General features: G+C 38.7%; 1 protein-coding gene across 2 annotated transcripts; it reads left to right on the top strand.

Moving 5' to 3' along the window:
• The first annotated feature begins 8,634 nt into the window (after positions 1-8,634).
• Positions 8,635-10,802, top strand: LOC135838227 (chymotrypsinogen A-like). 2 transcript variants are annotated; one of them, XM_065353851.1, is made up of 6 exons: positions 8,635-8,793; positions 9,255-9,388; positions 9,501-9,613; positions 9,903-10,168; positions 10,251-10,414; positions 10,501-10,802. In XM_065353851.1, the coding sequence occupies exons 1-6, from the start codon at positions 8,700-8,702 to the stop codon at positions 10,666-10,668; spliced, it is 939 nt and encodes a 312-aa protein (XP_065209923.1). In that variant the 5' UTR covers positions 8,635-8,699; the 3' UTR covers positions 10,669-10,802. The 2 variants fall into 2 exon arrangements, with proteins under 2 accessions (XP_065209923.1, XP_065209924.1); XM_065353852.1 differs by having other exon boundaries at positions 9,903-10,205; positions 10,307-10,414; positions 10,501-10,641.
• Positions 10,803-11,221: the final 419 nt, after the last annotated feature.

Here is an 11,221-nt window from a genome sequence, read left to right as displayed (position 1 = left end):
GAAAAAATGATCTAGTCTAAGGTATGTACCACAAATTCACTCACCCCGCAGGGCCTATTCTAACGGGTAGTTCCACCCATATTGTGTAGCTCCAAAAAATCGATGTGCAAGTTGGAAAAAAAATTATTCAGAATCCAAATTATAAAAAAAATTACCATAGGTAATAAAATAATGAACAACAACAGTTATCAATGAAATGCAAAAAAACGAATCTGGGACCCATGTAACTTCAGTGTGAAACGTACACTACATATAAAAACTACACAATATGCTATCAAATAAATAATCAGGTAAAAGGTAGATAATTATGTACATTAAATGTATTAGACAAAATTACTAAGTAGCAGTGACGCCCAGAAGATGGAAAAGTGCTATTGCAGAATCTTTTAGGGTTCCAAAAATTTTTCAGGAGAACCCTCATTTTTTTTCAGAAAAAATCAAATGATTGCCATGAGTGATGTGAAATTTTTTTATGGATCAGTTCTTTTCACTTCTAATGATAAAAAAACAAATCCAAAGATGATTTTGTAACGCTCTTCCTACTGTTAATGAGCTATTTCTGTGGAGAGGAAAACTTTTGAGGCTTTTTTGAAGAAATCTTGGGGAAACGTATGTCTATTACCTATTTCAAGTCTTACAATAATGTCGATCCATCATTATTTTAAAAACATTTTTAAAAAATTTGAAGAGCCGAAGAGCTAAAAACCAGCTTATTTGTGATCTATACATGTTAAAGGAGTTTATCCAAATTTGAGCTGATTTTCAGACAGTCACACACAATACGCTTTTTTGATCAACTTTTTTTTAAATGGGTCATTCCACATGTCAACTCAACCAACGTTTTTGGGTCATGCCCTTCGATTTCGCTCAATTTTTTTTTACAATATCTACCCACCCAGTAAGTAAGAAAGCCGCAATCAGTTTGGTCACAGCCCCCTCAGGAGGCGGGTGGGGGGAGGCTTCCATTATGTTTACATTGTCTCCAGGTACTGAACTTCAGCGGCCCATTCCTCCAAAACTATGATACTTTGATCAAAACTGATTTCACAGTTCGAAAGGGCATTGAATTTTGAACTTTTTAAGTATTTTGAAATTTTCAGAAGTTGAAAGTTGAACTTTTAATTTGAAAGTTGAACTTTTAATTTGAAAGTTGAACTTTTAATTTGAAAGTTGAACTTTTAATTTGAAAGTTGAACTTTTAATTTGAAAGTTGAACTTTTAATTTGAAAGTTCAAATTTCAAAATAGCGCTGTAAGTGGGAACTACCATTTAAAATTTTGAAAAAATTTCCATAGATGTACATTTTGATACTTTTTCGAAATATTTAGGTTTCGAGATGGGACTCTTTGACAGAGGGGGAACACCCTCACCCACAATTTTGGGCGAAATTTTCGAAAGAAAATCTGGGGCATGTGATACATTGAATTGTGTATTTTTGATGACGCTGAACACGAATATGACGTCAGATTTTTGATTGGACCCCATTCACGGCCCCCAGCACCTCCCCAAAGGAGGTAAAAGTTCAAAAAAGCGTTTTGTTCGTGTGACACATGCAATAGTATGTTTTTGGTAACGCTGAACACGAATATGACGTCTGATTTTGGATTTTACCCGTCCACGGCCCCCAGCACCTCCCCACAGGGGATGACCCCCCCCCCAAAGAAAAATTGTCACATTCATGTGACACATGAAATAGTATGTTTTCGATATCGCTGAACACGAATATTGCCTTAGTTTTTCGAATCGACTTCACCCATGGCCCCCAGAACATCCACCAATAGGTAGAAGTCAAAAATGTTAAAAAATGAGCAAATTCGCGTAATTATTTGTATTCGATTTTTTCGTTGTAATTACCTGTAATTCGAGCGTTATCGAGATACATTGTATCGTTTTCGTTTCCGAGAAGTCAACAAAATCATCCGATGACTTTTGATATTTTTCTACTCGAGTATTCGTTTTTCCATTCGAGTTTATTACGTTTTATGATCGTATTATGGCGATTATTTATTCGTTTTATTATTGTACATATTTTATTTATTATGTATTCGAGTAAATACATCATTTATCTTGAAGTGCGCATCGAATTTTATTAGGTTATGGGCCCAGACGCGCTAAACTGTGCCTATTCGAGATAAAAACGCTAATCGTGATGTATTTCGTTCGGTTCGTTATCTAAATACGATTACGGTGGTTCGAGTGCATATTCGCGTTATCTTCAACGTTACAAATTAGATCGCAGTCGTTAGCTGTTGATATCTAATTTCACCATGGATTATATCAAGGGTATAAAGCCTCTGTCCTGTTCCAGTGATTGGCCGTCATGGAAAGATAAAGTGCTCGACGTACTCGCCTTATTTAATGCCGTGGAGATCGTCGAAGGTAAATCAACCTGCCCTGAAGAACCAAAAACGACCGATACCGCCGCCGACGCCGCCAAAACACGTAATTCGATTGCAGCTTGGCAAAAAGCATCTCATCAAGCGAAGATAATCATTTCCCAAACGATTTCTCAAGACCTACACAGTCGCATCGCTGGTAGGCTCTCCGCACGTGAAGCATGGGTAGTGCTCACGAAAGAATTCGACGATAAAGCTGAAGATCAATTGTTCCGCGAATGTCTAAATTTCTTCAGCACCGAATGGAATGATATCGAAGATGCGCCATCTGTTGTTTCGCGAATCAAAAATCAACATCGTGAATTTCGAGCAGGCTTGGAAAATCGAAAAATCGAGACAGTCGATCAGCTGTTAGAATTATTGTTCGTTTCAAAAGTTTTGCATATTCTACCGAATCGATTCGAATCTTTTAAAGCGAGTTACCTTCTTATCAAATCTCAGGCTAGTAAGTCGCTCAACGATCTATCCGATGCACTTATTATGCATGAGCGTAACGTTAGTCCGGTGCATAGCTCATCAACGTCGTCATCCGAAGCTATGTTTGCTAAATCCGGCAAGAAGAATAACTCGAGATTCGTCGCTAAAACGTCCGGTGATCAACGTACTTCTGGAAATAATTCGAATAATTCTGGAAGTAACCAGCAAAACGATGTCATTTGCAAGTATTGTTCCGGGAAAGGGCACTGGCTCAAAAAGTGCTCTAGGTGGATAAACGACGGTAGACCACCCTTTCCAGCTCGAGCTAACGGTACTGCAAATTATTCGCCAAAAGTCAACGCTTCCGGTAGTTCGCCAAAAGTGAACGAAACGATAGCCGATTCAGAAACGAAAAGTGCTCTACTCGCCGATTGTGAGCAGCAAATGAATACGGTTATTTCCTCGAACGATACTCAAGCTTGGTGGATCGATAACGGCGCCACCAAACATATCACACCGCATCGAGAATGGTTCCAAACGTACGAACCGTTTCCGTCAAATTACTTCGTCAAAGCTGCTGGTAGTCGAGTCGCAGCTGTTGGTCATGGATCGATCGAAGTTGCTAGCTTCGTAAATGGCCAGCTTATCAAATTCGATTTGACGGACGGGTGGCATGTACCGAGTATTTCGAAAAATTTAGTATCTGTGCTTGCCGCTCACGATAAAAAGCCAGATAGTAAATTCGTCTCAAATCAAGTCTCCTGCAGTTTCGAAACAGGAGATCGCGTAATGTTCCCCGGTTCGAGAAACAAACACGGTACGCTTTACAAAGCATCGTTCGACACCGTGTTACCAGAGCCTCAGGTGAATGCTGCTGAGAGCAGCGAACTAGTCCAACTCTATCACGAACGATGGGGTCACGTCGATAAAAATCTCGTTCGATCCAAACTCGCAGCATTGGGGCTACAAACGAAAGCCAACGCTAATACCGATGTCTGTGAACCGTGTCAGTTTGGAAAGGCGCACCGTCAGACGTTCGGCACACGTCTACCGACCAGATCAGTTGGTGAGCTGATTTCTGGTGATGTTTGCGGACCATTCGATCGTTCCTTCAGTGGTCGCAGATATCTGATCGTTATCAAAGATCACTATTCGCATTATCGACATGTGTTTGTCGAGAAGGAGAAAACGGCAGCCGTAGTATCTCGCTGTATTCGAGAGGTACTTTCCGAAGCTCGTACTCAAGGTCATCGCGTGTTGGAATTCTTATCTGACAACGGAGGCGAGTTCGATAACGAGGCAGTACGTTCGGTGTTACGAGATTTTGGTGTTCGACAACGACTAACTGCGCCATACACGCCGGAGCAAAACGGTTCTGTTGAACGTGAAAATAGAACGATTGTTGAAATGGTTCGAACATTGAAATATTCGAATCCAGATTACGCGTTTCCGGTATCAATCTGGGCCGAACTTGTTACCACCGCTGCTTATTTGCTGAATCGAGTAGGCAAATCATCGATCGATGGCTCAACTCCTTACGAATTATGGTTTGGTAAACCAGCTCGAATAAAACATCTTCGAATTGTTAGTTCGAAATGTTACGTCCATGTACCTATCCAGCTACGCAAAAAGATGGATAAAAAGGTACTCGTCGGTTACCTCGTCGGATACGATGGTGATGAGCGATATCGAGTCTACGTTCCCGAGAAACGTGACGTTGTTTGTTCGAGAGACGTCACTTTCAACGAAAGACTTCGAGATTGCGAAGAACGCGTTACGTTACCGATCAACGACGATTTGCTCGATCCAGTTGATTACGAAAGTAGCAGTGATTCTAAAACGAAGGAAACTAAAAGCACTGCGAAAAAGAGTGCACCTTCTACTCCGAAGAATTCACCGTCTACTACGAAAATTTCTCCAAAATCATCGAAATCAGCATCCGAGCACGAAGATTCGGATATCGATGATTTTCAAAACGCTAACGACGATCTAGAAGAATCTGAGCTTCTGTCTAGATGGAGAAATTTACGCGACAACAAACGTTCGAAATCTGCGATTCTCAACAATCACGCTAATTGTGTTGAGATCGAGATTTTCTTGGCCGAATTAGATTCGTTACCTACCTCGTACGACGAAGCTATTCGAAGTCAAGAACGTTCCGAATGGAAAGCAGCGATGGACACCGAAATGCAGTCCATGGCTACTAACGACGCGTGGGATTTAGTTCCTAAACCTCCGGGAAAGCCTGTATTACGAAATCGATGGGTTTTCCGCGTAAAGACGAATTCGAACGGCACTATCGAGAAATATCGCGCTCGATTAGTTGTAAAAGGTTGCAGTCAACGACCAGGAGTTGATTACGATGAAACGTTTGCACCTGTAACTCGCCTCGATACGATACGATCGTTGTTAGCGATCTCAGCGGCCGAAAATATGATTGTACGTCAATTTGACGTCTCTGCAGCTTTCCTGTATGGAAAGGTCGAGGAAGAAGTCTACATGTGGCAACCCGACGGTTATAACGACGGTACGAATCGAGTTTGTCGATTGAAAAGCAGCTTGTACAGTTTGAAACAAGCACCACGGTGTTGGAATGCTCGATTTCATGCTTTCCTGCTAAAACTCGGATTCGTACAAAGTAAAGAAGATCCCTGCGTTTACATCTTCTACGTAAAGCGAAATGGGAAAATTCGAAAGCTCATTTTAGCTTTGTACGTCGACGACGGACTGGCATCATCAGACGACGAAGAACTGATGGATGCATTTATCAACGCGTTACAGTCCGAATTCAAGATCGTCTCGAGAACAGCTGACCAGTTCCTTGGTATTCGAATATCTCGATCTTCGAACGGAGATATCTCCTTGGACCAATCGCTGTATATCGAGAAACTTACGAAGCGATTCGGAATGGCTGGCTGCAAGTCAGTAGATACTCCGATAGTAAAACGATCTACGACATCAGACATCGAAAAAACGTCTGATTTTCCCTACCGATCAGCAGTTGGCGCGCTGCTGTATGTCGCCAGAGGTACTCGATTCGATATTTCATACGCAGTTGGCGTATTATCGAGATCCCTGGAAAATCCATCACCCGAAGATGTTAGCTGTTTGAAACGCGTTATTCGTTACTTGAATGGTACGATAAACTTCAAGTTGGTGTACAAATCCGATCCAACTGTCAAACAGCTAGAATGTTACAGTGACTCAGATTTCGCCGGCTGTCCTACTACATCTCGATCGACAACCGGCGTTCTGATCAAGTATGCTGACGCGGCGATTTCCTGGATCAGCAAACGACAGCAGTTGGTAGCTGACTCGAGTTGCGAAGCCGAATTAATCGCCGCTAACGAAGCATCGAAGGAGACTATCTGGATTTCGAGATTATTTCGAGAATTAATCAATCTGTCCGACATTCCTGTGTTATTGGTGGATAACGAAAATGCCATTCGAATAGCCGAGAACGTCGAATTTCATAGCAGAACGAAGCATATCCAGAGAAAATACTTCTTCATCCGTGATCGAATTCGAGCAAATATGATCGATGTTCAGCATATTCGAACTGAGCAGCAACCGTTGCCATGTCCAAGATTGTCAATCTTGCGAGAACAATCTGGATTAACATCATCGATTGTTTAGATCATTGGTTCGATAATTCTCAAATTAGGGAAAGTGTTAAAAAATGAGCAAATTCGCGTAATTATTTGTATTCGATTTTTTCGTTGTAATTACCTGTAATTCGAGCGTTATCGAGATACATTGTATCGTTTTCGTTTCCGAGAAGTCAACAAAATCATCCGATGACTTTTGATATTTTTCTACTCGAGTATTCGTTTTTCCATTCGAGTTTATTACGTTTTATGATCGTATTATGGCGATTATTTATTCGTTTTATTATTGTACATATTTTATTTATTATGTATTCGAGTAAATACATCATTTATCTTGAAGTGCGCATCGAATTTTATTTAAAAAAACTGTTGGGGGCCGTGGATGGGATCCAATCACAAATCTGACGTCATATTCGTGTTCAGCGTCACCAAAAACATACTATTCCATGTGTCACTCGAACAAAACGCTTTTTTGAGCTTTTACCTCCTTTGGGGAGGTGTTGGGGGCCATGGATGAGGTCCTATCAAAAATCTGACGTCATACTCGTGTTCAGCGTCACCAAAAACATACAATTCAATGTATCACATGCCCCAGATTTTCTTTCGAAAATTTCGCCCAAAATTGGAGGTGAGGGTGTTCCTCCTCCGTCAACGAGTCCCATCTCGAAACTTGAATATTTCGAAAAAGCATCAAAATGTACATCTATGGAAATTTTTTCAAAATTTTAAATGGTAGCTCCCACTTACAGCGCCATTTTGAAATTTGAACTTTCAATTTGAAAGTTCAACTTTCAACTTCTGAAAATTTCAAAATACTTGAAAAGTTCAAGATTCAATGCCCTTTCGAACTGTAAAATCAGTTTTGATCAAAGTATCATAGTTTTGGAGGAATGGGCCGCTGAAGTTAAGTACCTCGAGACAATGTGAAAATAATGGAAGCCCTCCCACCCGCCCCCTGAGGGTGCTGGGACCAAACTGATTGCGGCTTTCTTACTTACTGGGTGGGTACATATTGTAAAAAAAATTTGAGCGAAATCGAAAGACATGACTTTCAAAATCGACTTTTTTTGGTTGAGTTGACATGGAATGACCCAAATGATTAATTAGAGGAGAATACTGACTGAAAAAACGTCCAATTAAATGTGGACAAACTTGTTGTATAGACTCGAAAATGGACCACAATTTTTAGCTGCCCAAATCGATTTCCACAGGAGCTGGGTTGATTTTTAATTCGATTAAGCTTGCAGTCTTATTTTTACTATGCAACCATTGTTCAACATATTCTGTCGCTGCTTTTTCAGATCCAGTTTCTGAGCTGCTTTAGAGTAGTGATATCAGCACCTGCATTAGTCACAATCAATCGATGCAGAGTATCTCCTAAAGGAGACCTGTTATCAAAAAGAAACGTGTATAAGCAAGTAAATACAACACTGATGCAAAAATTTAGCTTTATTATTACAGCAACTCACCAGTATTTATATGCCTTGATATTAGGAAGATTTAGAAACTCCGCAATAACACGCAGCATATTTGATGGTTTTTGAATTCCAATAGGTTGCACCGTAAATTTCCATGACCCATTTTTCTTTTTTTTGTTAGGTAAGTATATAAAGAATTCCCCAAAGAAAAGCGGTTTTTTTTAAATCCAAATCTGGGGAACCCTCTTGCCAGATCCCCCGGACCTCGCTTGTCTAATTTTATATTATGAGCCATATTCAGCACCTTGAGCTAGATTTTCAAATAAATACGAGTAACAAATTCGCGAAAACTTACCTACCTAGTAAAAATTCGTTGATGGAAGTGATTTTTGACCAGTTCTTGTAAAAATATGACCTCAAATAAGCGGTAAATAAGCAGTTTTCAGCCATTTTTTTTGGAAAAATTGTGCATTTTGATGCATTTATGGTAGAAATATGCGAACATATGCGCTGTAAAATTTGACATATGGATTCAGAATTCCATGAATCGCAAAGATAACTTGGATATGGGCTACCTATCTGCTATAACGAGAAAACATATTATGCATTTACATAAAAATCCTAGCCCTAGTTATCATGAATAATATCGAATCATTCAATTTCCATTTTTTTAGAAATTCGGAAACACGAATGATATCATTCATCACGCTTCTGAATAATTCTCCTACCCTATTTATGTAGTATGTAGCCATGTAGGTATATAAAGGCTGGCACCCAAATCTTCAGGATGTAGTACACATTCGGTGGTATCACAGCAGTGAAATTTATAAAGTTGAAGTGTTTCAAAAAATTATTTCATAATGTCAGTGCGTCGAATATCAATGTTCCGCGATTCAATGATTCCAATTCTTCAAGTTTTCCTGTTAGCGTATCTTTGTAATGGCCAAGCAAAAGGTAAGCGATTACAAATTTTTTACGATTGCTATAATAATTTACTAGATGACAATTCATAATCACCATGTACTCACACGATTTCGAACTTGTATTAAAAAATTTGTATTTTCTCGTGAACTTCGGAATTTTCAAAATCGAGAATCGCAGAAAAAAGCCATTTTAATGTTTCGGTTGTAAATAATCAAAAAAAATTATTTGTATACCTATTTGGCGTAATTTTTTCTAAAATAGTCAATTCACATAAAATATATTTCAAAAATCACCAACTTCAAGTTCGAAAACTTTTTTGCCAGTTTGACATGAAATGATTTCCCAAAATAATTTGTTCCTCTAAAAACGATTCATTTTTGAGTGGAAACTCAAGCTGAAACTGATTCCAAATAATTGGACGTTAAAAAAAAAACTAATTTACTGCAGTCATTTCTATAACCTGCATAACCACATTATGGTCCCTGATTTAGAATTCCAAGAGTATGGAAAATATGGATACGTGAAAAAAGGGCAAGATTCTAAACTACCAAGCGAGAACTTCGTGAATGCTTCAACACTGATTGCAGGAGGAACGCCAGCCGAAGCCAAAGAATTTCCTCATATGGTACTAGACGAATTAAGTTCAACTTGACGTGTCATATTTCATAAATTTTTCCCATTTTCGCGCAAAACAGTGATAAAAACACAAATAAAATGATTTATTTTGTAAAACACAGGCTCTCATTGGATATGGAAAAGAATTCAAAAGCGTCTGGTGGGGTTGCGGTGGCAGTTTAATCAGTGAAAAATTCATCATGAGTGCTGCACATTGCACTGTTAATACAGATTTGTGAGTTGAAATTCTCACTTGAGTAAATTTTTCTCAAAAAACGTACACTACAATTAAGAGGTTAAATGGAAGAGGGGCCTAGGTCAATTTTTTTACCAATTTATACAATGCTCAGATAGACTTGAAATTTTTTTCTATGAGCAAATATTTTCCAATATAATTCTAAACATTTATTCAGAATTGTAAAAATCAGAAAAACAAAAAAATGACTAAGGCCCTTTTTCCATGGAACCCCTCAAATGTTTCATTACAAAAATTGCCTTCTTGGTTTTCTCTCTTCTTTTTTCAGGGGTCCACCACAATGGGTTTTACTAGGAGCCTTGAATGAACTCGCAACAAAGGACGACCCCCAGCGAAAAGTTTACAGCATAGTCAAAGTTCACAACCATCCGGAATATAATTCAAATTCACTATACCACGACATTTCACTTTTCCAATTGAACACCACTGTCGAATTTAGCCCTTATGTAAGGCTAGCTTGCCTACATACTTCAACAGCTGATTTTCCAGCTAAAACTACAGCAAGCATCACTGGTTGGGGTCTAACTGGCGCATGTAGGAAATATCTTGGCTTAGTGCTCATAAATATTAAGTGAGTATGCTAGCAATTTTCCAAAATTTGATTTTAATTTTACAGCCGAAAACCCCAGCGATAGATTACTAAAAGCAACAATTATGGTGTTCGATCAACAGAAATGCAGAGACGCATTTCCGGCGAACATCGCTGAGCTGGCACGTGGGTACGATTCAAATACTATGATTTGCGCTGGACACACCGAGAGCGGCAGAGCTTCATGCCCGGTAGTATAGGATTATTAATACATACGAGAAACATTTCTCTCAAGATTCATGTAGATCAGAAATAAAAGTAACTTGTTTTGAAATAGGGTGACTCGGGAGGTCCGCTGCAAATCCAGATACCAAATGAAAGTTGCAAGTGGAATATCATAGGAGTGACATCTTTTGGTCCTAAAATTTGTGGAAATAACAAACCTGCAGTTTATACCAAAGTATCTTACTATTTGAATTGGATCCAGAGTATTGTTTGGCCTTGACAGTGTCAGTGGCAAATGTACGAGTATAAAAGAGAATGTCGCAATTTCCATTTAATTCATTTTATTCAAACTGTCATAAGATATTTTTAATCATTAAATATTGTATTTTAAAACAATAAATGCTACATTAGTGATCAGTATTTTTGTTTTGTTGGGATCGGGGCTGGAATGGCCTATGATGTTGACTAGCGATCGCCAGGGGCCTTAAGATACTGTTCTGTTTAAACATGTTTCAACCAAAAATACGATCATTTTCACTTTCTCTACGCATGTGGTTTTGCAAGCATTTGCCCTCGCTTCACTTGGGCCTATTTGCTTTTCTTTTATTTCAAAATTGGAATTTTTAATAACCCAATATTCAATTCCTAAACCTAAAAAAATATACCTACCTACTTATAATTTTTTTTTTAAATCATTTTTATCTCTCGAAAATACGAATTCTTTTGAAAGGTTTTGCCCTCGCTTTTTTTGGGCTCTTGTTGGTTTTTTCTTCAAATTGATATTTAAAAAATATAGGTACATCATTCAAATTTGAAAAAATGTTCAAGCCAAA

Source organism: Planococcus citri, chromosome 2, assembly GCF_950023065.1.
Source record: "Planococcus citri chromosome 2, ihPlaCitr1.1, whole genome shotgun sequence".
NCBI classification, from domain to species: Eukaryota; Metazoa; Arthropoda; class Insecta; order Hemiptera; family Pseudococcidae; genus Planococcus; species Planococcus citri.
This window is presented reverse-complemented; position numbering and strand designations above follow the sequence as displayed.